Raw genomic sequence first — 27,185 nt, 5'->3', positions numbered from 1 at the left:
TATTGAAAACCTTTATAAGATGCAAATTATTTGCAATTACGCTTCATTGAAATCTCAGTGCTACTTTCAAGTAAACAGGTTTAGAATCCTAGTGTCAATTGCAGCTTTTTATGGTCCCAAACAACCACCACTTTCAGGTTCTTCCTAACCTAAATATAATGCCATTTGCCTACAAGACAATTCAGGCATTGAACAAGACTTTACAGTATTGCAGGAAAAGATGGTGGCACAGGCCAAGCTAGACTCCCAGGGGCAAAACTAATAACTGGGGGGGGGGGGGACTCTCAACTGGTAAGGCTACGGATGAAGTGAAGTTAGAAGTATTGTAAACTGAGCTCTTTTGCAATGTCCTTACTAAATTTTGAGAGAAAGTAGTGGATTATGTAAATATTACTGTGAGGGGGGGAATTACAATTTTCTGGGGAAATTCTTGTGAACTACATTCCTACTACAGTATATGGAATTTGACAACTGGACAATGTAAATGGATTCTTCATGCTCCTACTGTGGCCAAGAGACTAATAATAAGGCACTGGAAAAATAAGTGTTCAGCTCCATCTAATCAATGGATTGAAGGTATGACTACACTTGCAACGTATGCAACTTATGAACAGATTGCTTACAGACATAGACTTGCATGGACAAGTATAATGATATCTGGAATGCACTTATACTAAATATAGTAGGTTAAATGTATGTGTGTGTGTTTGAATAATAACAATACTATCAATGAAATTTATTGATTTCATGTATCTACTGATTCATTCATTTTATAGGTCTATGATTTGGGGTATTGAACTTTGGGTAACTTAAGATGGTGGGCAGCAAATATGGATTGGAGCTAAGGTTAGCTTTCATTCAGAAGTGCTGTCACCTGTGCATCACTGAAGAATGTCTGGAAATCCAAAGGAGGGCAGTGAGTGCCACTGTCACTGAAGCAGTGGTGCCAGCAGAGAAAGCATGTGGTGGTCACCACCCCCCTGCCCTGGTTCGTGGCCGCATTGTCAGCATGCAGAAGACTGACACCTGATCTGGCAGCAGCATTTTTCACTATTGTCTTCAAATGCCTGCTACATACATGCTAAAATTCAAAGATTCCTGCTCTGCAGAGTACTCAGCAAACCATTTCAGATTGAAATTCCCATATGAACCATGATATTGAATAAATTTATTTCCCTTCCAATACCTGTTCTAGCCAACACTACAAATAACACCAACAAAATAAAAATGCTTTTAAAGCATTACTAGTTCTTCAAACTATTCTAAGCCACCAGAAAACCTTCTGTAAATGGAAAATGCTTGATACTTTTCATGTGGGGAGAAAAATCAGATGACACCATTAAAGAAAGCACCAAAGATCCATTAACTTTACCAGTTTCAACTCACTTATTAATGGGTCCTTTTGATGCATGTGCATTGCCAAATCATGACCTGACAAAGGATGCCAGATATCTAGTTACCCAAATTAGTATGAAATCCCTTGTGTTATTTTAAAAACATATGGTTATTTTTATATACATAATACTATTATAGTCTCTCCCTCCCCACTCAGGCTCTAAAAAAGCTTCCTTTATTTTAGGATCATGTAACAGAAAATAAGAGCTCCAACATTTAATCCTTATCAATCAACAAAAAGAATTGCACACTACTTCTAGTATGACCTGCTACTACACAATATACTTTGAGCTCACCAAGAAACTGCTTGAAATTAAGCCAGGGCAGCACTTTATATTAGTAAATTTTGCCAAGTCAATAATCCATTCCTAACCCAGAAACTTGATTATTTTAATGGGCTCTGATACCTTTAAATTGTCTCAGAAAAGAACCTCCAATTTCTCAGTCTGTCTAGAATACCTTCTGTCATTGCTTTCTGAGTCTTGGATGCTCCCCAGAGCTGGTGAAATATTTGAGGATGTTTTCTGAGGACAAGTAAATGTAGACATATATAAAACATTAGGCCTCAGAGGTATCATGTGTTTCCATCACAGAAAAGTTGAGAATCTTGGCTCTCAGACAGGCTGATGTATTCAGCAGAAAGATAAATCGGGGTTGAGACAGAATATTACCTTTGCCATATGGAAACAAGATACATATAATAGAAATTAAGAGATTGCATAGGCCTAGAATGAAAATCTTTTCCCTTCCTTCCTTCCTTCCTTCCTTCCTTCCTTCCTTCCTTCCTTTGCAGATGTCTGCATATGACATACCAGAATGATACCTGGGAAATGAGGCCTGATAAAGTAAGGTAAAGGTAAAGGGACCCCTGACCATTAGGTCCAGTCGTGACCCACTGGGGTTGTGGCCCTCATTTCGCTTTATTGGCTGAGGGAGCCGGCGTACAGCTTCTGGGTCATGCGGCCAGCATGACTAAGCCGCTTCTGGCGAACCAGAGCAGCACACAGAAACGCCGTTTACCTTCCCGCCAGAGCAGTACCTATTTATCTACTTGCAGTTTGACGTGCTTTCAAACTGCTAGGTTGGCAGGAGCAGGGACCGAGCAACGGGAGCTCACCCCATCCCATCTCGGGGATTCGAACCGTCGACCTTCTGATCGGCAAGTCCTAGGCTCTGTGGTTTAACCCACAGCGCCACCCGCATCCCTTACAGTATAAATATATATATACAGTATAAAGTATTTATGTTCATATGTAACAACAGCCAGATCTAGCTATAATTTTATTATAATATAGACATAAGCAAACAGCAGCATCAAGTGTGCATGGCACTACTGGAAGCTGACTAATTAGAATGAATAGATAGTGGTACTGCCTAGAAAGACTCTACTAGATGGATATTTTCCTTACCAGCTCAAAACACAAATTCCTAATGTGATAACACCAAATCTTAGCTACCCCACTGAGTTGCACTCTAATTTATATACATCTGCAATACTAGCAATACAGTAACTTCCTTAAGGACAATCAGTTAATCACCTTACACACACACACACACACACACACACACACACTGAACTGAACAAAGTCCACAGATGAGACTTGTATTGTATGCAAGCAAAGAAAAACCAAATGTTACCAAAAAAAAAGGTTCATGGAATCATTCCTCTCCAACACATAAATATCATAAACCAAACTCTAGTGTCCAACACAAGAACAAAGAAAATCAGACAAAAGAAACACCAGGAGTGCATATAAACAAGGGGGTGGTGGTCTACATATTCTAATCATTATAGTCTAATAGCTAAGAATGTCAGCAAGGTACTGCAGACGCACACTTTAAAAAAACAGTCTTGGTATTCTTGTCCACCATTACCCTCTCTCTCCCTTCTGCCCCAAGGCAGACTGGAATAAAACTCCTTAAAAAGCCAGAGAGTGGTCTGATTATAGGATGGAAGGAGAGGAACATCTGTCAGTGGACATAATGAGGCTATCATAATGCGGCTACCATAGAGGAAAATAAGGGTTGTAAGATCAAAGAAATGGCAAATGTAGAACTAGGCAGCTACTGGAGGCATTGGGTCACTGATCTTCTCTTTCTGTGTTTTTTAAAAGGAAATGTACCCACAACAAGTCATGCAGTCATAAAATGGGGCACAGTCTATTAACTGGCTGCGATCTTAAAGTACAACAGTATAACATCCCATTGGGTTGAACAAGCGACAGGGTTTAAAAGTGCTTTAGTTGAGCTGGAATATATATACCCAAACTATTTAACATCTTATGCTAAGCAAAGAAATGTCACAGCAAGCATCTCCAATTGATGTACCTGAGGAATAAAGTGTATGTGTGAAAATACAACATAGATATAATCTATTTCCACTAGAACCCAAGGGGAAAAATTTTAAAAAGAAAAAGTGTACTAAATGGTTAGGTGTGGGGCAAGTGCTTGTGACAGTGATCTATGTAGGAAAGTATTAAGCATCAGATTTCTAAGCCTGCAGTACACACAAAACAGGATAACATCGAAAGGGGCAGCTTCACTGCCACGTTATCCGGCATGAGATGGATGACTAGTTGACATTTATTCATGGACATTTGACCTACTGCCCTCTTATCCTAAGGCACATTCACGAAATATGGTCACAAATAACACTGGATGGTGAAAGCTAGTGTTGGGGTTTATTAAAGAGTGTGAAAATAAAAGTAATCAAGCAATGACAAAAGCCATTCCAAGCAGACTGAAAGCAAAAGTTTCCTCAGGAAATTAAATCTGAAGGTTTATTGCGGTGTGTATAACCTAGCTGCTAGATCTATCAGCCTCCAAATATCTGCTCTGCTAGTCTGATTTAGGTTTTATTCTTATTCAGCTTTAAGCTCTTCCCACATCACCAGGTAACTATGGAAGTGTGACTCCTTTGCTATGCTAACACACAGCTAGATCAATCTTTGAGTCTAGAGATGCCTCCACATAGCAGTTTATCGTGAATTTGGCAGCCTTTACCTTTTCTTCATTTAATCAAGTTTTCCCCTTACCACAGAAAATCTAGTAGGTAGAAAGAACTCATTTTTTGGAGATGGAGTGGAGAGGGTGTTGGCGTAGCTCAGCACAGTGTAGGAGTAAAAAAGACTAGGGAGAAACAAATCAGCTGCAAGCTTCCATCTAGGAGCCCACAACATTTGCGCACTTTACCATCTGATCCACAGATGGTAAGTGAGAACACAGTAAGAACCTTTGCATGTCAGCCAAAGCATTTAGAGTGAGCAGAAAGAACACAGCATATGAGGGACAGAGGTTCTTAGATCCTGGCTGTCAGGATTACATAGTTACTTTAATTGAGACACTTATTACCATCACAGCAAGCAATCTGAAGTGTAATTTTAAATAATTCAAATTTTATTCGCTGCTCAGAAGAAATTCACTATAATTATTGGATAACTAGAATAGGAAAAAGACATACCTCTGGCCTTTGACACCTGCAATATATAATCTATGGCCCACCCTATTCCTGTGATTGTAATTTGTTTTAAACTATTGGTAGTACTGTATTTTTAAATTGCTATAACCTTAGAATCAATGGGTGGGAGGTTTTAGAAGTGTTTCAAGGGGAATAATTGCTTAGGGAAATATGGGGAGGCTGTGGGAATATAGGGACAAGAGAAGAGAGAGACTGTGTGTTCTGAAGGGGATAATAGAGATATAGTACAAGATATTTAACGGTATGACAGAGGGGCTGAAAACAGAATAGGAAAATACTGAGGTGAAAAAAACTTTGACCTGAAAACTTAGAACCTGGAGGGAAAGTTTCCTGATGGATTTAGAAGGGAACATCATGGGCTATGACCGAAAGGGAGTGAAAAGTCAGTTGAGATTGGTAGTAGTGATTACTGCGGAAAATAGGGTGGTCTTTAACTTGGGGAAATGGGAACTGGTGATGGAGAGAAGGAAGGATGATGTTCTGAGGGGAATAATGATGGTGCTCTGTGTTTACTTGGGTCACTTCTGTGACCATTCTAAAAGCACACAGGCGACCAGACTGATTTTGAGTACACCAGTAGGCCCTGAGGTATGATTATAAAGTCAAAGTACAAAGAGTGACAGAGATGGAAAAAAGTTCTCAGATCATCTTGTATGTTATTGTAGGCAGCAGCACACATCCCACCCCTGGAAGGCAGCCCCAGAGTTCTGTCCCAAGACCCATGGCCAGCAGTCACCTGTGCCCATTGCTAAATGCAAGTTATAATATGGAGGGGTATCCATTTTAAACAAAATGAACATTCATTCTAGCCATTCTAGAGCTTATATCTGTGTTATGGATGTAAGTGCAAAAACCACATTGAACATTTGTGAAAATGCCAAAAAGAAACCTCCCCCTCTGCTTTTTCAGTTTTGCACGCACAGAATGAAATAATCTGTAAATGAATTGTGCTGTTTTCATACATGACACACAACCAAACCTAAATCTCTAGCCTTTCAGTCAGTTTCTGCTCTGTTCTCATATGGTGTCATGAGTGTGTGTGTGTGTGTGTTTGGCCTTATTTGGCTGCCTAAGATATGATTAGAGTGCACATGAAAGGCAGAGCTGCTGTTTTCCCTGGCAGGACATACAAAAATGTACCAAAGGCCAATACTTGGAAGTGAGCAGCTTGCCAAGAACATATCCTCCCCACCAATGCATTTCTTTTGAACTTTTACCTTGGCACGCTAGCCAAGTAAGTCACAAGTTTCCGAAGGTCTTCCTGCCTTATTCTGTCATGATTGCTGCGTGCTGGAAATGTCAGGATGGGACCTCCCCGTTTATCACGGCCACCTGCAGGAAAATAACGGGTTGTTAGAAAATTAACCAGGAAGCACATTACATTATATGAGCCAAGCTGACAGACTCAAATGACTGAGAAGCAGTTTCATCATCAATGTTTCCACACACTCCATACTACTTCAGTGGACATGCTGGTGATCATACATAAAATGGGTTACAATGTGGGAGTTGCCTTATGCTTGTTGCCTTATGCTCTACAAATCTATGAATTTGTGCCCACAGTTCAAGGGTATACACAGCTTCACTGGGCTTGCATTAATCACACATCCCAAAGATTCTAGAGAAGCTACAATACTGGCAGAAAAGGCATTAATTGGGGGAATTGTCATGCGTCATTCACTCATATTTTACAGGAATGAGGATGTTATCCAGTTTTTATCTTGACACATTTAGCCAGCGATTGTTCTGCTTTCCTCAACATAGTTTTTTTTTTTTTTTAAAAAAAAGAAGGGAACAGTTGTGCAAACTCCAGAAATATGCTGTTGTTTTCCCATTTTTTTTAATGGGGGAATGATTTTGATGTGTGCTGTGACATTTTACAAGGTTGAGTCCTATGCCTCTTCACACAACCTTTAAAATATGTTATTTAGGAAGTTTCCCACCAACAGGGAATATTTGTTTTTCTGTGATTTTTGAAGCAGGTTCATAGTTTTAAAGCTCCTTGCCTTTATGAGGAAAAACACACACACAAAAGCTGTTCCAAAAATTTCCATAATGAGCAGGCATTGATTTTAAGTTGAATTATAGGTTACACTCACACTTGTTGCTTGGCCTTAGCAACAGACCTAACCATGCCAGGTGAGCACAATTGTTCTGAGATAATTTATGCTTAATCCATAGCAATTTGCACCCTTTTAATGGGAACTGAATCAACCTTTCTCTTGCTGATTTCCATGGAAACCTTAACATATAATCTGTAGTTCCATCTATCCTGGATAATAAGAGATGGATCTGTAGAAGCAGGTTTTGGATGTGTTTGAGGGTTATTACTCATCACAGCTTAGGCCAGTCAATTTGGGGTTATGTGGGCGCAGTGGCAGAAGACCAGATTGGCTACACTAGTGCACTAACACAGCCCCAACCTCACAGTTGCCCTACCCCATCCAGCTAAGCTGTAGTGCTGCCGGTGTCAGGGGGGAGGCTCTAAGGTTCCATGCCAACACACAGGTTACTACTGCAAGCTCCTTCTAGATTAGGGAACTGGTTGCTTGTCCTTCCCACTTTTTGGTTTTGATACATACAGTATCAGTAACTCATAGTTTCTGATGGTATAAACACATATATTAGGTGGAAGTGTGTATAAAAATACATATATGCTACTCTATTCTGCCTTGGTCAGACCACACCTTGAATACTTTGTCCATTTATGGGTGCCACAATTTAGGAAGGATATTAACAAACTGGAATGTGTGTAGAGGAGGACGACCAAGTTGATCAGGGGTCTGGAAACCAAGCCTTATGGGGAACAGTTGAAGGAGCTGGGTATGTTTAGCCTGTAAAAGAGGAGACTGAGGGAAGATATGATAGGCATCTTCAAATATCTTAAGGGATGTCACATGGAAGATGGAGGAAGCTTGTTTTCTCCTGATCTGGAGGGTAGGACTAGAACCAATGGCTTCAAGTTACAAGAAAGGAGATTCCGACTAAATATCAGGAAGAACTTTCTGACAGTGAGAGCTGCTTGACAGTGGAACAGACTTCCTTAGAAGGTGATGACCTCTCCTTCTATGTAGGTTTTTAAACAGAGGTTGGATGGCCATCTGTCATAGAAGCTTTAGTTGATATTGAGAGGGTTGCACTGTAGAGGGTTGGACTATTTGACCCTAGGGGCCCCTTCCAACTCTACAGTTCTATGATTCTATTATTTATGTCCTATGTTTCCCCTCAAGGAGCTTAACATGGTATTCCCCTTCCCAGAATGTGGCTGCCAGACGGGGGCCTGGGAGTGCCTGCTGGGATCATATACTAGTCCTAAAAGATCTAGATTGGATCCCTGTACGTTTCCAAGCACAATTCAAAGTGTTGGTGTTGACATTTAAAGCCCTAAACAACTTAGGCCCTGCATACCCGAAGGAGCATCTCCACTCCCATTGTTCAGCCCAGACACTGAGGTCCAGTTCCAAGGGCCTTCTGGCAGTTTCCTCATTGTAAGAAGCGAAGTTACAGAGAACCAGCCAGAGGGCCTTATTGGTAGTCACACCCGCCCTGTGGAACTCCCTCCTGTCAGATGTCAAGGGAATGTTTTAGACGATTTTAGAAGATATCTGAAAGCAGCCCTGTATTGGGAAGCCTTTAATGTCTGGTGTATCACACTTTTTCTAATCTGTTGGGAGCTGCCCAGAGTGGCTGAGGTAACCCATTCAGGTGGGTGGAGTATACAGTGGTACCTTGGTTGTTGAATTTAATCCATTCTGGGAGTACATTCGACTCCTGAAACAGTTCAAAAACCAAGGCACAGCTTCCAATTGGCTGCAGGAGCTTTCTGCACTCAATCAGAAGCTGTGGAAGCCACATCAGATGTTCGGTTTCCGGGTTTGCGAACGTTTGGCTTCCGGGTTTGTGGCGTTCGGGAGCTGATTTGTTCAGGAGCCAAGCCATTTGACAACCAAGGTACCACTGTACAAAAGTTAAGCAGAGTAAGCTATACCCACTATTTTCCAGTTAAGCTGGCATAATTTATGAATCTGAAAGCAGTCTCAGTTGTGCTTCTGAACTGGTCTTTGACTGTAATAATAAATTATTACTACAGTGGTACCTTGGGTTACAGATGCTTCAGGTTACAGACGCTTCAGGTTACAGACTCCGCTAACCCAGAAATAGTACCTCGGAATAAGAACTTTGCTTCAGGATGAGAACAGAAATCACATGGCGGCAGCACAGCAGAAGTGGGAGGCCCCATTAGCTAAAGTGGTACCTCAGGTTAAGAACAGTTTCAGGTTAAGAACGGGCCTCCGGAATGAATTAAGTTCTTAACCTGAGGTACCACTGTATTACTAATCTGATGTTATTCAGTGTCAGATTTATTGGATGTGATCTTAAATCAGTAACATTTGCCAACTGTATCGTCCACTTTTTGTAGATCAGCATAGTAAAGGTGAAAGTAAAGGTAAAGTTGGTAGTTGATTCTAAACACCTTCTGGTTAAACACAGGGCTGTTCTGAACCAAGGTCAGCATTTTCAGGCATCATATCTGTTTTATTTATTTGCCACATTCACATCCTGTCCTTCATCCAAGGAGCCCAAGGCAGCATTCAGAGAAGCTATCAATTCCTCCCTGCTTCAACATACTACTTATTACCCCACAATACAACTCACTTAGATCACACATAAACTCATTCCTGAGGTAGAAAAAACTTCACCTGCTCAATTAATTTCTGTAGGTCAGGCTGTTATTATAAGCACAGGGGCAGGACCAGTGGAGGAAGGTTGAAAGCTTGACTCCAAAGTTGTTGATGGGCACAATATCTCTATGACTTTCTCCTCTTAAGATTCTATTAATTCCACCCCTGACCCTGTTATTTAACTTGTCTTGTTGAACTTATTCTGCTTCAATAAAAGTCCCAACAGTTAATTAAAAAGGCATGGTGGCTGATTGGATTTCATGATATATGCAGGCCTTGTGAGAGACTCTAGGGGCTACTCTGGAAGTCCTTGCAGATTCCAGGGGGATTTTCAATGAGCTTTGATTCTTGTCTAGATTTCAGCAGGTTCTGAGTAAACAGAATCCAGGTGGGTGAAAGTTTGATCCCTCTCTGGTTTTACTGGCCCCGAGAGAAAGGAGCTGCATTTACTTGGTCAGCATATGTGGCCTCATTAACCCCGATCAAACTAGTTAAGGAGAAGCATTTAAGGTTTCTCTCAGCTTGGAAACAGGTGAATGTCTTTGATGGCATCTGGAAACTACATAAGGCGTAGTGGCAGGTAATAGCTGTACTTACCTCTCTGGTTTAGATTATGGTTATTGTTAAAACATATGCAAAATAAAATGTAGCCAGCGCCTCCACAGTCTACTAATTTTTATATGAACTGCCACATCATATGGCTGAATAAGAAAGAAATCCCAAAGAGATTATTTCATTTCTTATTTGGCTGAGAGTTTCTATGATGCTAGATAGAATCTGCTATGCCAGCCCTAAGTACCAACCACATTTTGAAGACTGCAATTGGGCACACAGAGAGACAATACTCTCCTAGGAACATTCCCCTCCTCTGGTGTCTATATGCATGTTCGCAGCTGTCATTAATTAGCAACTGAATAATTTTAATTTTGAGTGCATGGAAAGATGACATATTTTTCATATGTGATTTTTCTCACATGGATTTTTTTTTAATGTGTAGACTGTAACATTCAGTTCATTCTGTATTTCCTCCTTCCCTTTAACATTTATTCTTTCCAGATCTTTCCAAAGGTTAATTCCTCATAACAGACACACCAAACACAGCCAAATTTATGTGAACATAACATACACATGAGCAATTTCCAGCAAGTATCCTTGCTCTCAAAAAATCTGTTCACGGCCTCACTAACAATATACATATAGTGCCATCAACCCACAGGCTCCCGTGGTCAGAACCACCATTGTAGTGTGCCTGCTGCACACTGATGGGCACCCACCTCCTTCTCTGGTCCTCTGCTGCTCTGGTCACACACCTCCCATTGTGTCCATACCCTCCCCCAGCGCCACAGCCAGGAAATCCTGGTGTACTGGTGGCCGTGGTGGGCATGGGGACACAGGGACACGGGGCCGTGGTGGGACAGGGGACACGGGGCACTTGTCACTGCTGAGTGCTTGCTGCTCCTGCTCCTCTGCCACTGTGGCTGTGCCCCCTTCCTGTGGTCATGTCCCCCCACTACTGGGAAACCCAGGTGCGCCAGCAGAAGTGGGGTGGGAGAGGAGGAGGAGCAGAAGATGACAGTGAGGCACAGCGAGGGTGGGACTGGGGGCTCTGTTTGAAACAGCAAAATGTTCCAGGCTGGTCCTACCTTAATGGGTAAGTCAAAAGTAAGATGCCTGCTTGAAAGAGCTTACAATTTAAAATGATAGTTGGGGAGCCAACAAAAGGGAAGGGGAGAAAGAAGCAAGGATACCAGAAGATGAATATGTAGCTACATGTACTTAAGCTTTGTTTCCACTGGGAGTGAAAACTAAGAAGTTAAGGCAAAGGCTTTCTAAAAAGAGTATGTTTGGTATATAGATTGTAAACAAAGGCAAAGGTATCATTTAGGAACTAAATTTCAGTGTTCTGATTATGTCAAGGTGTCTTGATATACGGAGCAACAAGGAAGATGGGATGGAGTCTTCTAAGCAAGCTGGGCACATAGGGGAAGGAGCAATGGTCACAGAGAAGGGTATACCAGGAAAGTAGGACACGAAGAGGGAGGAAATCCTGCAAGGTAAGGACCAACATGTGGAAGTGGGCCAAATTACTTTTCTTTGTGAAAGAATTTGCTTCCAAGTTCCTACCAGTTGTATGCGACAGAGTGTTCTGTGAAATCTCTTCAACAGACATGCAGTCCACAGCAAACAAACAGCACTTGAGCTCCATATTAAAGGATAACCCTCTTTATACTGTCACAATAGGTTGCAAAGATTTGCCCTACATTTTCAAAAGCCACTGGTGAGCCTTGGCTCTGCCTATTATGTCTGCAGATCATTGAGAGGGAAGGCTGCTATTGAAATAGCTGTGTCAGAAATGATTGCCTTTCCATGCAGAGACAAAGCAGCAAAGCAAGCTGAGATGTCCCAAGTGTCTTCCTCTGACATCTCTTTAAAGAAACTGAAGAGGAATTCATTGACCAAGAGTAGTGAGCAATCTTTTCATTCTGTGCAACCTGCGCAGGTTTGGGTCAGACTTCTACTTGCGGACTAAGCGATTCGTGACATGTAAGGTATGATGAAATCTACCTTTTGAACTGGAAATCCATTCACACCTCAAAACAAAAGGTGCAGTACTTCTAATAGCAATTAAGGGCAAGAGCCAATTCATATACTGTAACTGACTTTTTCTGTTTGGATTTGATATCCCGCCTTTCACTCCCCTTCAGACGTCTCAAAGCGGCTAACATTCTCCTTTCCCTTCCTCCCCCACAACAAACACTCTGTGAGGTGAGTGGGGCTGAGAGACTTCAAAGAAGTGTGACTGGTCCAAGGTCACCCAGCAGCTGCATGTGGAGGAGCGGAGACGCGAACCCGGTTCCCCAGATTACGAGACTACCGCTCTTAACCACTACACCACACTGGCTCTCTTTTCTGTGTTACTGCAACTCTCCTCACCTAGGGATCCTCACCATGATCATGGCTATAGCATTAACAGCACTTGGGGATGGCAATGACAGCAAATTATGCAGACTGTGGTCTAGGTCAGGCTTCCTCAAACTCGGCCCTCCAGATGTTTTTGGCCTACAACGCCCATGATCCCTAGCTAGCAGGACCAGTGGTCAGGGATGATGGGAATTGTAGTCTCAAAACATCTGGAGGGCCGAGTTTGAGGAAGCCTGGTCTAGGTGGTGGATGGACAACTTCTGTTAATCTTGTTTGTTTGTTTCCCAGTGCTGTGATTATACGTGGTCCTGCACAATTCTATCACGTATAAATGGGAGGATGCGTCTTTTGCACCTGGTCACCCTTTAAAACCTTTTTGTTTTGTTCAATAATCACTAATCCCTTGTTCTGAATCCCCTGTCCTTGCATGAAGGTCTTCTACTTTTACTCTGCCTCCTGCCAGTTGCCTTTCCTTTCCTCCTGAACTGTTTTTAGAACATACTAATCAAAAGTGGAAAGTATGACTTATAAATATAATGCCAAGCCATCATGCAGTTTTCAGAAAGTTAACATTCTCACATTCAAATTCTGTCCAAACATTTAGTTTTAACGTGGCACTGGAACTCAAATTTGAAATTTGAAAATATCCTGAATGTGTTTCAGCTCTCTGTAAAACCATATACCACCACCTTTAATTACTGACAGCAACAAAAATGACCGTATTTTTCGCCCTATAGGACGCACTTTTTCCCCTCCAAAAATGAAGGGGAAATCTGTGTGCGTCCTATGGGGCGAATGCAGGCTTTCGCTGAAGCGTGGAGAGCGAGAGGGCTCGGTGCGCACCGACCCCTCTCGCTCTCCAGGCTTCAGGAAGCTATCAGCAAGCCTGGGCTCCCTAGGCTCCCTAGGCTGCGGATAGCAGCCTGCTGCACAGAGCGTGGGGCGCGCCAAAGCAGAGCGCCCCGCGCTTCGGACAGACATCTGCGGTTGGGGGGGGATAAATTTTATTCCCTTTATTTCCCCCCAAAAAAACTAGGTGCGTCCTATGAGCCGGTGCGTCCTATAGGGTGAAAAATACGGTACTTCTTAAATTACTGCATTTAAATCAGTGACCCAATAAGTGAATGAGGTTGCAATCCTACACACACTTAGGAAGTTGCCTTATACCAACTCAGACCACTAGTTCAGTATGATCTACACTGATTAGCTGTGGTTCTCCAGTGTTTCAAGCTGGAGTCTTTCCAATTCTGCTTGAAAATGCCAGGGATTTAACATAGGAACTTTTGCATGCAAAACATTATGCCCCACCATTGAGTTAAGGCCTTTCCCTAACTAAGCAAGTCTCTAAGAATACAACTGGACCGAATTATGAGTAGTTGTGCTTAAAATCTAGCAAACAGATTATAATCTATTCCGTAATATTCTGTTATATATTGCTGCTATACTTATATAATTTTCACTGGTGCAATGTGCTCACACACTTCAAAAAGAAAAGAGTAATGAACCCACCTGACACAAAGGCAACTTTTTCCTTTAGTATGGGAAGGACATCAGCAGCTTTTAAACCATCATTTCGGAAAGATCCTGCAAAAACGAGAAATAGGAATGTCTTGATTAGAAAGGAGTCTGCCTTTGACAGTGCTTGCAATGTGTTCCAGACTGCCCCAATCAACAAGCGATTGCCTACAATTTGTAGATCAAGCTATGGAAATACAGAAAACATTCTTTTCTCCAATACTAATTTTCTTCCAAATAAAAAGGGAAGGCAGCATGATATCTGTCAAAACGTACAAAAAGCACTGCACAAGCTTCTATTCATTATCACTGTTGTCAGGTCATGACAATATCAGGAACAAGAAATGAGTAAGTGACTAATATAAAAGATATAACAACAACAAAACAAACCCACAGGTCATAACAAAATAAAATCATTTCTCATATTAAACTGAGCATTCAGTAATATAACTAATTAACAGCACTGGCATTTCCTAATCTTTACAGCTGCCATAAATTATCAAAACTTTAAGTACATTACCTAATTCCATTCTAAGTATGGCTGCAGCCAAAGTGAAAAATGTCATGGCTCTATACAGATAACAAGTGACCAATATTTGCGTAAGAAATATACACCAGAAAGACAACCCTCATCCCCCATGTAGGCATACCGGTATTTTGCTCATGTAGTGCAAATGCAAAATACTGCCTAATCCACATGTTCAGCAAAGTGAACGGAATTACTCGTACAGGTGGAGCTCAGGTGTCATATCAAAAATACATTTACTTGAAACTAAAATTTCTTCAAATCCAGTGGAACTTACTTCCAAGTAAACATGCTTGAACTGTGAGGATTGTGTCAACACATTGGGGATCCCAGTTTTAGAATATCATGGGGGGGGGGCCTTTGCGCCTACCCATTTTTTCTGTCATGAAACTGTTGCTACTCTAACATCCACATCCTCCTGCAGCAATCTCAGCTTTGAACTTAAGGAAGACAATGAAGACAAGGTCTGTCTTGCCTGCATCCTGTTATTGTGGTTTTTTACAAAGAAAGCAGCTGGGTTTTTATGCCTGCCGACTGCTAAATATCTGAATATGGTTCTGAAAATGGGTAGCCTCTCCATCACATATCCATTAATACACCCAGCTTCAGAATGTGCTCAGTGCAGCTGATGAAGTTACATAGCAACTCATGTACAGTAGATGGCCACATAAATGCTACAAAGAGGGGTTCCAATAAAGACTCTCCTCCCTGAAAGAGAGGGGAGTGGTTGTGGGCGGGAGCCCGAGCACCGCCCAGCAGGGGGCATTTGCCCCCTGCCTCCAGCTCACCTGGCTGGTGCTCACGCCCCCCCCCCCGTGGCCATCCAACCAGGTGCCACGGAGGGGGCGTGTTCAGCAGCCTTTTGCTGCATCGCCAGCCTTTCCCTGGCCTCATTCCTCGTCATCCCGTTGTAAGCCGGACTTAAGAAGGGAGTCAAAGCGCAAGGTGTGTTGGAAATTCAATAAGGGGTCATACCAAGGCAGTCTGGTAAGTATCCGCACAAATGCGAGAGGTGTGCAGGGGTACATCCAGCCGCAGCGTGTTACAAAGAGAAGCAGCCCTTTCGGGGAGGTTGGGGGTTCCACCATTCTAGCTCCAGAGGAGCCCCCGCAGCAGGGAACAGACGATAGGGACCCTCCGGGTCTAGCATTTTCACTGATCCAGCTCCCTCCTCTCCGCAACCTCTTGTCTAGCTATCCAGACGGAAGCGCAGCATCCTTTTGTTGGAAGGGTTTTGTCAGAGGGTTTCAGAATACCAGTAACTGACTCTTTAATTGCAAAGGATTTCCCCTAACCAGATGTCAGTAAGGGAAAGGCTTGAGGTTGCAGAAAAAGAAAATAACTAAGGAAGTGGCCGCAGGGAGGGTGGCTGGTCCATTCGTACACCCCCCTATCCCAAACCTGCATATCTCGCCCCTTGGTATTGTACCCAAAAAGACCCATGGTGAGTTTAGATTAATCCACAACCTTTCTTACCCTAAGGGTCTCGCTCTCAGATGTCTCGCTTCCGGTTGCTAGCACCTGGAGCTCATGGGCTTCAGGTCAGGGATATTGGGGCTTTTGCCTAGCGTGCCACCCACCACGGATGACATTCTGCAATACCTTTACCATCTTGACGATTTGGGACGGGACCCCAAAACTTTAAAGATACACGTAGTCGCCATCAGCTTCTTTGCTAAAGCCATGTTTTCCTCTGACCCGTGCAGTGACTTCCTGATCCACAGAGCTATTGAGGTTTGGGGCAGGCTACAACCCCCCTAGAGCCGTAAGCCAATTTCTTACGGGCTGCTATCTCAGATACGCACAAAGCTTAGGTCAATCTGCTGGGCCAAGTTCGAGGCCCGCCTCTTTTCCACAGCATATGCAATCGCCTTCTTTGGCGCCTTGAGGGTTGGCGAAGTGGTAGCCGAGGTTAACGCAAGTGGGAGGAAGTGCAGTTGACCGAAGCTAGCATGACTGTGCTCATACGTCAATCCAAAACGGACCAGGCAGGTAGGGGTTCCCTTGTAAAACTTACAGCTTCAGCGCAGCGGGGCCCATGCCCGGTCAAAGACACTAGATGGTACCTTTACCTCAGACTGCCCGGTCCTGGCCCGCTCCTGGTTCACGAGGATGGGTCACCTTTGTTGAGACACCAATTCACAAGGGCACTCCGCAAAGTTATTGATGCCTGTGGTTTATCTTCCCAGGATTATGCGGCACACTCATTCAGGATTGGCGCAGCCACAACAGCTGCACGCTTGGGCCTGCCAGCGGATAAGATTAAGGAAATAGGCCGGTGGAATCCGACGCTTATAAAGGTTACATTCGTTAGAATGCGCCCTGCTCCTTTACCTCTACTTATCCGTAATTATTTTTTCTATTTCTATTTCTTTTTCTTTTTCTTCCCTTTCCTTTATTCTCAGCCGTTCTCAGAAGTGTCTGGATTTGTGGCCATGGTATAGTCCATTGGCCCACGTACGGTCAGTTAGCTGTGGCCTCACCCCTAACCTCGGATTGCCACCTGGAGTGCGAGTTTCCTGGTTTTCGAGACGAGGCATTGCTTATGCCATTGCTGAGAGGGAGAGTTGCCGCGTTTGGCCCTCCTGACAGCCACCTGGAGTGCGAGTTTCCTGGTTTTCCTGACGAGGCATTGCTTATGCCATTGCTGAGAGGGAGAGTTGCCACGTTTGGCACTCCTGACACCCACCTGGAGTGCGAGTTTCCTGGTCTTCGTGACGAGGCATTGCTTATGCCATTGCTGAGAGGGAGAGTTGCCGCGTTTGGCCCTCCTGACAGCCACCTGGAGTGCGAGTTTCCTGGTTTTCCTGACGAGGCATTGCTTATGCCATTGCTGAGAGGGAGAGTTGCCGCATTTGGCCCTCCTGACACCCACCTGGAGTGCGAGTTTCCTGGTCTTCGTGACGAGGCATTGCTTATGCCATTTCTGAGAGGGAGAGTTGCCACGTTTGGCCCTCCTGACAGCCACCTGGAGTGCGAGTTTCCTGGTTTTCCTGACGAGGCATTGCTTATGCCATTGCTGAGAGGGAGAGTTGCCACGTTTGGCCCTCCTGACACCCACCTGGAGTGCGAGTTTCCTGGTTTTCCTGACGAGGCATTGCTTATGCCATTGCTGAGAGGGAGAGTTGCCACATCTGGCCTTCCTGGAGTGCGAGTTTCCTGGTTTTCGTGATGAGGCATTGCTTATGCCATTGCTGAGAGGGAGAGTTGCCACGTTTGGCCCTCCTGACACCCACCTGGAGTGCGAGTTTCCTGGTTTTCGTGATGAGGCATTGCTTATGCCATTGCTGAGAGGGAGAGTTGCCACGTTTGGCCCTCCTGGAGTGCGAGTTTCCTGGTTTTCGTGATGAGGCATTGCTTATGCCATTGCTGAGAGGGAGAGTTGCCACGTTTGGCCCTCCTGACACCCACCTGGAGTGCGAGTTTCCTGGTTTTCGTGACGAGGCATTGCTTATGCCATTGCTGAGAGGGAGAGTTGCCACATCTGGCCTTCCTGGAGTGCGAGTTTCCTGGTTTTCGTGACGAGGCATTGCTTATGCCATTGCTGAGAGGGAGAGTTGCCGCGTTTGGCCCTCCTGACATCCTTATCCTTCAATTAGGGGGAAATGACCTTGTTAGCAGAAGAAGTGTGGACTTGTCGTGGCACATAAAGAGAGATTTGGATGAGGTGGCTGCCTTGTGTCCTGGAACAACGGTGTTCTGGTCCTCCTTCCTGAAGAGAATTGTGTGACGCAGTGTGCAGAACTGTATGGCCATTGAAAAATCCAGGAAACTCTTAAATCGTGCATTAGCCCGTTGGGTGCACTTTTTGTATGGCCGAGTCATTTATCATGACCGTATCCGGATTGGTGACCAAGCTTTATACCGGAATTATGGTGTCCACCTATCGGATCTGGGGAACGACATTTGGTTAGCTAGTGTCAGCAAAAGCATCTGGGATTGGTTACAGCTTTGAAGGTACTGGCGGCGAGCCTTTTGGCTCGGGTGGCGGTTAGGCATTGGAATAATGTGTTGTGGTGTGTCGAAGTGCTAGGTGTGGCCATCGCCTATGCCTTCAATGTTTAGGGGTATTCCGTTAAAGGAATCTGGCGGTTGTGTATTCTGTCCGATGCCTGCTTGGCGGGAGGCCATGGCACGACCCTCTGTGACAGCAGGAGGTGAGCCTATAGTTGGATCAGCATCAACAGGCTCCACCTACTGGTGAATAAACCCACTTGTTTCGATCCAATGCCTAAGCCAATACCTTTTCATTGCTGTAATCAATAAAGTTGTGGCCTTTTCTAGCCCATTAACCTTATATCACGTGTCCTTATGTCTTCATTTCACTTCGCGGGGTCGGGTCCTCGAACCACAATGGGTTATTATTTCTTATAGCTGAAATCAGTGTTGTTGTTTTTTCTTAAAAAATTCAAGGGGTACTCTCGTTTTCCTACTCATATTGAAATACTGCCCCTCAACGAAGCCAAACTTACTGTAGATTCACAAAATGTTTAGGGGTATGTGTACCCCTGCGTCCCCCCAGAAAAAAAAGCACTGGCTGAAATATAATTTGCTGCACTCTTTACGAACAAAAGTGTTGTATGGTGTCTTGTTTATTTGGCCTTGGAGCTTCCTCTTCATATAGGAATTGGATTAATAAATCATTACTTTGTCCTCCCTAGGAAGGCCAATGAAGTAAAGATTTCCTGCCATTCCAAAACCAGGAGCATGCCTGCTCCCTGCCAAGGTGAATGAGTCATTCCTTGGCAGACTGGAAGCTGCTCAGCTGTTGCTTGAGAGTTTGAAGGAGGTCACATTTTTGGTTGCTATGGTGCACAGAAGAGCAAACAATACATGCTCTCCCACATGATAAGAACTATACAGTAATAAATCCACCCACATTGTCAAGACAACAAAGGTTATGATAAGACAAAGAAATATAACTTTTCTTAGCTTTAAACCGAAAGATGTAGGGCAGAAGATGAAGCCAATGATTAGAAGCCACTTCCGTCCACTAACCTGAAATGAAAGTCTTTTAGCCCAGGAGCATACTTTTCTCTCTCTAATTAGGCATGACTAACGTGATGGGCGTTTCTATTTTTCTTAACTGAAAATATGAAAGTTAGCATAAAAAGGAAATACTTTTTCCAAGCATGCTTGCCCCCAAACTTTCACTTATTTGTTTTCTGCAAAGCCTGTGCAAATAACACAGTTCGGATGAGCTTGCCATAATTAGCAGTACAAGGTGCGATCAGCCCTATTTTGCAGGGGTATTTCTGCTCTTGAGTTGCTAGACGGGGCTTTTTGTTGTTGTAGTGATGTTGTTATATAAAAGGTAATATTTAAAACAGGTATAACTTCTGCCATTAGAATTCTGCTGTGGTAAACAGCACCCAGTCCCATACTGAATCTGACAAATCTATTCTAACCCCTGAGGTGGTAGAAGCTCCATTATCTATCAAAGCCAAAAGCAGAAACTGTGAAGCCAAACCCCTTGGAAAAAATGTCAGGCTCTGGCAGGAATCTGCCATGCAAATAATAAAATATTAAGCAACCTCCTCTGCTTTAGGAGAAATGGACAACTAGACATTTCTTGGGCTCCAATATTTGTTTTCAGAAAGCCAACTTCAAATGGAATGTGTGTGTGTGTGTGTGTGTGTGAGAGAGAGAGAGAGAGAGAGAGAGAGAGAGAGAGAGAGAGCATGCTGTCATATATTACCTCAGGAGAGGTTTCAATATAAAACCACAGTACCATTAAATTAACAAAAACTTTATGTAATATTCACAATTCTGAAGATAGTGGCAAACACAAAAGTGATAATTTCCAGCAGACTTTTAACAACTTCCCCTGAAAAACGTACCTTTTGAGTCACCCCAAAATCTTCTAGATGGTACCTCAAGTTCCTGTGGGCCTTCCCCTAGACAGCATTACTAAGAAAGCCAAAGCTTCCCTTTCAATCCAAACTGGTATCATAGCTGTTAACTAAATGGGCCCTTAAATGTATTTTCTCCTGAACTGGTGAACTTTTACCTCAACCGTGCTCTCTCCACAAAAATTTAACACGTGGGCTTCAGGTGCTTGAAACACACACACGAACTCAGTAGGCCTTATTTTAAAGGTACCATAAGTAAAGTCAGGGTATGCCTTATACATCTTTGAAGGAAACCCCAAGTGGGAGAGAAATTTGTGGAGAGGCAGTGTGGAAGTCGTGTGTGTGTGTGTGTGTGTGTGTGTGTGTGTGTGTGTCTTGGGAGGAGTGATCCCGAGGAGAGGTTTTATTAAGAAAGATATGGAGCAAGAGGTTTAGATTTTGTGAGGAGGAGAAGAAGTTATCTGCCTAGCTGAACTGCTGGAGCAGGCCACAATGATACATAACAACATGTTCATTATTACAGAATTTCACCTGAAGCTCTAGAAAGCAGATTAAATGGCACCAAAGCACCTCTCGCATAAAGAGACTCTTGGGTCCAGGGTTCAAATTTTTTTTTGGGGGGGGAGGGGTGTTGATGAGCTCCTCAAGCCCCACCACCCTCACTCAACCCTATTCTCCTCAAAACATGCTTCTTTATATGCCTTAAAGATAGCTAGTGTAATTCACTCACAAATTCTGAGTGTATTAAAACTGCCAAAATATTTAGTCATTGAATAATTTAGACGGAACAACAGGCACCTGTTTCTCACAGGTAAACATGTGGAATCTCTCTATGTTTCTGGCTACATAGTCCTGGCCTGGGATGCAGCAGTAGGCCTCAGTCTCCCTCACTGTGGAGCCACTGCTGCAAGAAGCCTGTATGATGGTAGAAGGCTGCTGTTGTCTTCTCCACTGCTTTCTTAGCCCATGGAAGAAGTGTGGGTCAGGCAGGGTAGCAGCTTCCCCTGGGGAGGTGGGACTCGGCATAGTTTCTGACAACTCTGGAGGTGGAGTTGGCTGTGCAATGAGCAGAGTGGATTGCACCAGAACCAGACTCCGACAGCTCCAGGGATGAAAGTGGTGCCCCTTCCTTGTGCCATGGGGATAGATAGGGAGATGAAAGGGTGAGGGGAATCCCACTCCCCACCTCTCCAGGATCCCTTTCCTCAGGCACTTCCAACTTAGGCAAAGATCTGCCTCAACCACTGGATCCCACCCCAGGATTACAGAATCATGGAATTGTAGAGTTGGAACGGGTCCCAAGGGTCATCATTGGCCAACCACTAATTGTCTCCATCCTAATTTTGCCAGACCCCCTATTCAGGTCATTATAGCTCTCCCAATGCCCATTCTCAATGGCTTCATCTAGACGTTGGTTACAACTACCTATAGCACAACTTCCAACTACAATTCCCCAATGCTACTCTGTAGAACCATCCCTGTAAGTAGGAGTGGGACCACACTACCTCTAACTCCCAACTCACCAAGTCAGTCCATGAGGATACAACAGTCAGTGGTATCAAAAACCACTGAGAGATCAAATAAGAGTAACAGGATCACACACCCCCATCTCTCCCTAATAAAGGTAATCTCTCAGGGGGATCAAAATTGATTCCGCTACCAGACTGGGCCTGCCCTGACTGGAATGGGTCTAGATTATCAGTTTCTTCCAAGAGCAACTGCAGCTGAATCACAGCCACAAGGTTAAGCACCTTGCCCAAAGCAGGGCTATCTGTAACCATACAGTAGTTTTTGGACCCAGGGAAGGCTTTTTAGGAGCGCCTAGGCAGAAATGACACAGCCCAGTACAAGCTATGTTGTGTATTTCAGCTGATCACATAGCCAAGTGAGCTAGTACTTAGAAACAGAGTTCCCTGCATATTTTTAAATGTCACTGTATTTGAATATTGAATGTGAGTACTTATGAACAGTGTTGTATTGCAAATATATGCTTCCATTGTTTTATAACTGACAGGAAACCTTGGCTTCCAAACTGCTATGGATACCACTGAACTGAGGAAGACTTTGCATACCATGAGGTACAACAAAGCACAGGTCACATGCTCTGTGCTTTGAGGCATTTTCCTGGGGAACTTTTTAAAAGAGTTCATTCCCTAGAACCATGGAAACCAAACAGGCCATCTGCACAGTATACTAAATCCCACTGCCCCATACGCCAAACCATTTGTTCCATCTAAGACAAAGGCTATATTCACTTTATGGCTGAAATTTATTCTCAGATGAAAAAGATTAATGCCATCGGTGTGCATTACTTAGACCTGATCCAAGACTAATATTTTCTCCCAGTTTTCTTGTCCCATCCTTCCTTCTATTAATTATACATCGCCACCACTTGCTGTAACATCCTTCCCATTTCAAGACATATGGGTAGCTGAGGCTTTCCAAAGACTCAAAGCCCTTTGCCAAGGCTTGTCAGAGAGCCAGCACTTTGGGCTCTTTTTTTTAATGGAAAGGCCTGTCTCTGAGATTTCCTGCTTTTTGGATCTTCACACAGGAGCAGCCTTTGTAAAAAGGAAAAGGAAAAAAAAAAAACCCTCCACCTTTCTTGCTTCCATTCCCCCCTCCTGCAGCCCTCAAATCTGGCAGAGGTGTGTGTGTATTATATTTAATTGCTAAGATTGTTATTCTTTACACGAGGCCTTTGGCAGGGCAGGGATTGAAAAGTGGTGCCTGAATGTACAAACATCAAAAGCAATGGATGCCCTGCAGCTCGAGAGCAGGCTAAAGGAGAGGCAGGGCTTTGATAAAGGCAAAGCACTTTGTACCAAAACATACAAATATAATCAAAGCTTTTTACACCCATGACCTCTCAGAAAGACGCATCCCAGTATTTGATGTCAACATGTTGTATATCACCGCTTAAGCCAACAGCCACACCTTGCCCTATGAGAAGAAACAGCCATATGGAAAGCATCTGATGAAAACTTTGTTAACAGACCATATGTGTGCTTTTAGATGCCATGTTAAGACATTCTTATTTACCCCAGATATTTGAAAATGTATACAACACCTCAACACTTTGTGCTTTTACTGCTGTATTTTTATAATACTAATATTAATTGTATTGTGGTCTGCATATGTTATATACAGCCCTGAAATCTGATTTGATAGCGGGCATTATAGAAATTAAATGAAAAATTTAATACACATACACACAACCCTCTCTGCATGCCCTCCAACATTTCCACATATTTAGCAATCCTTTTATACCACTCAGGCTTCCCCTTTACACATTGCTGAATACTTTCAAGAGTAGCCAACATAGTGCCTCTAAGATGTTGCAGGACCCCAGCTCCCATCATCCTTGCCAGCCTATTTTCCTTGTTGGCTAGGGTTCTTGGGAGTTGGAGTTCAACAACAGCTCAAAGGCATCTGCTCTAAAATCCATTGGCTATGTGCTGTTTTCATGTAAAAGCCAAAAATGTTTCCTTTCTTAAGTTAAAGAGATATGTGAGGTAGAAAAACATAATTATCCTACAATCTTTAACCAACACACTCAAAAATATCCTCATGAGTATGTCAAATGACAGGTTACTTAGCATCTTGATCTACATGGTACATTAGAAACAAGAAGCATACACTCCCATGTTTTAAGATTTAACAATTAGGGATCTCTGAAATGGTGTGTAAACCTTGAAGAATTTTACCAAATCATACTAACCAAATTGTAACAACATATCCACAAAAGGCAAAAATGGGAATATTACTAACTTACTATGCAGAAGAACAAAAACCTCAGGCACTACTCTGGATAGAAGGGGATAAGAATAGTCGTAGCATGTAACTCAGCAGGTTTATAGCTAGTTGGCTGAAAGTTTAGTTTTGTTTTCAGTAGCAGCTGGCGGAAAGGATGTACACACATGGCTTCCCATCAGCAAACTCACTGCCCCTTATCAGGATGGAGAGAGATGGCAGGGAAATCAGTGTAGTGCAAATGTAACAGTCTGACCTTCCAACAGGACCCCTCCCACTAAGCAGCAGCAACTCTGCTGATGGGAAGTAGTGCTGCAGCTCTGCTTAAATTTAACTGAACGCTGTGGCTAACAACATGTTGCCATATTAATTAAGCAAACAAAGGGTGCAACTAAAAAGGCCTTAGCAATTCAACAACATTGTTGTTTGCTGCAGGATGGCAGGCCTTGGGATTTATTCTTATAAAATACTTATTTAATTAACCGTGAAGGGCAGGTTAAACACTTCAGTTAATCAGGAACTGGACACACAACCTATGCAATACAGGTCCAAGTAACAACTGTTTTCTAAAGGAGAAGGGTCATCTATCTTTGCGGAGCAAAGAAAACCACACCCCTTTCTGATATGCGCTGCATACAGCAAAGCTGTACTGCTGATTGAGTAATGACCCTCTTCTTTGGCTCATCAGAGGTGTATTTCCTGAAATACTGAGCATACAAAAGAACAATATGCTGCATATGACCCAAACATCTGCTTCCCAGGCAGATTTCATGTGAGACTCAAAGAAAGCAGCTTTAATTAGAGACCAAGCCAGACCTTCACTTTGAGGCCTCCAATTTTCTAAAGAATCTTTTAAAAACAAAATGAAAACCGGTATCCCCCTTCTCTCCTGCATGCTAAAATGAAGATACATTCTGCTCAAACCCGCACCCCCTTTTCGCTTTTTGTTAATGTATGACAAAATGTATTTTACTATTCTGTGCTTACAGGGTACGTGTCCAATTCACTATTTCTTCCCATTGCCTTCCTTCTTTCTGGTATAGTGCCTTTTGACTCAACTGGGAGCTTTGCCAATAAATCCGATTCAGCAATATGTCAGAGCACGTGTATTTAAAAACAATTGTTTGTTTGTTTGTTAAATCTATATAACCATTCATCAATAAATACATCCTGGGCAGCTTACAAGCAAAACAATATTAAAATGCAATATATAATAATTAAAATAAACAAGTAAATAATAAAAGCCACACCCCAAAGCCATCCCACTTTCTCCCATGGATTTTGATTATGAAACTATCATACGCAAAATGGAGCCTCTTGTCAGTCAAATCACTGCTCTTCTTTCCTTTGGCCCTCTGTGTCTCACCAGCACACCTTTTCTGGTGAGATATTTCTGGCCTTTATTTATTCATACTTTATATCTACTGTTGCCAAGTTCTTTACTGTTCTGCTGCTCCTTCTCAAACCACAAATCCGACCCATGGATGGATTGTTTGCTCACGGAAAGAAAGTCATTTTTGAAATAGCCCTATTTTACAGGTGATGAGTATTATCTGCCAGACAGCAGTATAAATCTGAACAAAACTAGAACACTTTACATACATCAGCTGTGAGGAGCTGGGAAGAAGGAAGAGAGACGAAAGCAGAAGCCTAAATAATTTATGTGTGCTGCTTATATATTCTGACATCCCTGACACACTTTTTAAAACATTAATGAAAAATCATTTTACGGGTGGCTGAGTCATGACTGTCAGTCTGTAAAGGCTCCATATCTTGCCACCTGACTCTTCCATATGCTTTTAGCTCTTTTGACAGCCAAGCTGCTTGTAACTTCCGAGTGTTCATCAGCATACAGCACCAGGAAATATGTTGACCCATAGATGTGCCAATAAATAGCCAAAGAAACATCATGAGAGGCTAGCTGTGAAAGATCAATTCTTTTTCAGTGGCATTTTTACACTGTAGCCACCAGGCCCTAATCTTGCTGCTCCTGCTTTTGCAAACCTGCTGTTCTGTTAATTAGTTAAGCTGCCATGCCAGTGCCGCTAATGGTTTGGGAAATTATCTGATAAATGTCGGAAGGCCTCCCAGGCTGCAATACTCATGCTACTTAATCTGGAACAGTCCTGTTAACATCCTGGGTTACCTCCACTTTCACTGGTTTGAACACGGCCTGTTGGTTACATCTGTAATATGCCAATGACCTCATGGTGGCGTAGGTCCCCTAGTCCTAGTCCAGACCTGTAACCATGAGAGCACACTGGTTGTCACTTTATTCATTAATATTAGCCCTTAATAGTATCCTACCAAATGGTTCTGAATTAAAAGATTCTGTTGGCCCATCTATTTGATTCTATATATTTGTACACATTTTACATAAACCTCAAGACAATGGTATAACCCTTCAGATTTTTTCAAATTTTCACTCAATCATAAAGGTCCCTGGAAGAGCTTGGACCAGTCACTATTTCTCAGCCTACACACTTCAGTGGTAGTGGTACATGTGTACGTGTTGGGGTGGGGGAAGCCACACTTCTTTAGGCCACTTGGAGGGAGGGAAATCTAAAACGAATGTTACAAATATTGAACTGGTAAATTATTGTATGAAGGCCACATCTGAACAGTGGAACAACGCCCACTGGACGCTTGGGTTGCTAACTTGATCCGTGCGGGATGCACGTTAGCAATCTTTAGCATTCGCAACCCGCAATGGCGCGTCTGCGCCATTGCGGGTTGCGATTCGGTGCTTCTGTGCATGCGCAAAGTGCAATTTAGCACTTCTGCACATGCGCAACCGCCAAAACCTGGAAGTAACCCGTTCCGGTACTTCCGGCTTTCGGCAGTCCGTAACCCAAAAAAAACGCAACCTGAAGTGTCTGTAACCCAAGGTATGACTGTATTGTTATTATTATTACAGTGGTACCTCGTGTTGCGTAACCTCCAGGTTACGGAATCTTCGGGTTACGGCCATGGCAAACCCAGAAGTGTATACTTCTAGGTTTCGCCGCTCTCGCATGCGCAGAAGTGCTCTGCGTGCTGTGCACATGCACAGAAGCACTCTG

General features: G+C 43.2%; 1 protein-coding gene across 15 annotated transcripts in view; it reads right to left on the bottom strand.

Moving 5' to 3' along the window:
- The window catches only part of KALRN (kalirin RhoGEF kinase), a 492,818-nt gene that overhangs the window by 268,805 nt on the left and 196,828 nt on the right, over positions 1-27,185 (bottom strand). For all 15 annotated transcript variants that reach the window (XM_079992485.1, XM_079992495.1, XM_079992497.1 and 12 more), the window contains 2 exons: positions 13,987-14,061; positions 6,091-6,205 (listed from right to left, as the gene is read on the bottom strand). In XM_079992485.1, coding sequence (XP_079848611.1) covers positions 6,091-6,205; positions 13,987-14,061 — 190 coding nt within the window. The remainder of the gene's footprint in view (positions 1-6,090; positions 6,206-13,986; positions 14,062-27,185) is intronic.

The sequence above is a fragment of the Podarcis cretensis genome (assembly GCF_951804945.1).
Source record: "Podarcis cretensis genome assembly, chromosome: 1".
In the NCBI taxonomy this organism is placed as follows: domain Eukaryota; kingdom Metazoa; phylum Chordata; class Lepidosauria; order Squamata; family Lacertidae; genus Podarcis; species Podarcis cretensis.
This window is presented reverse-complemented; position numbering and strand designations above follow the sequence as displayed.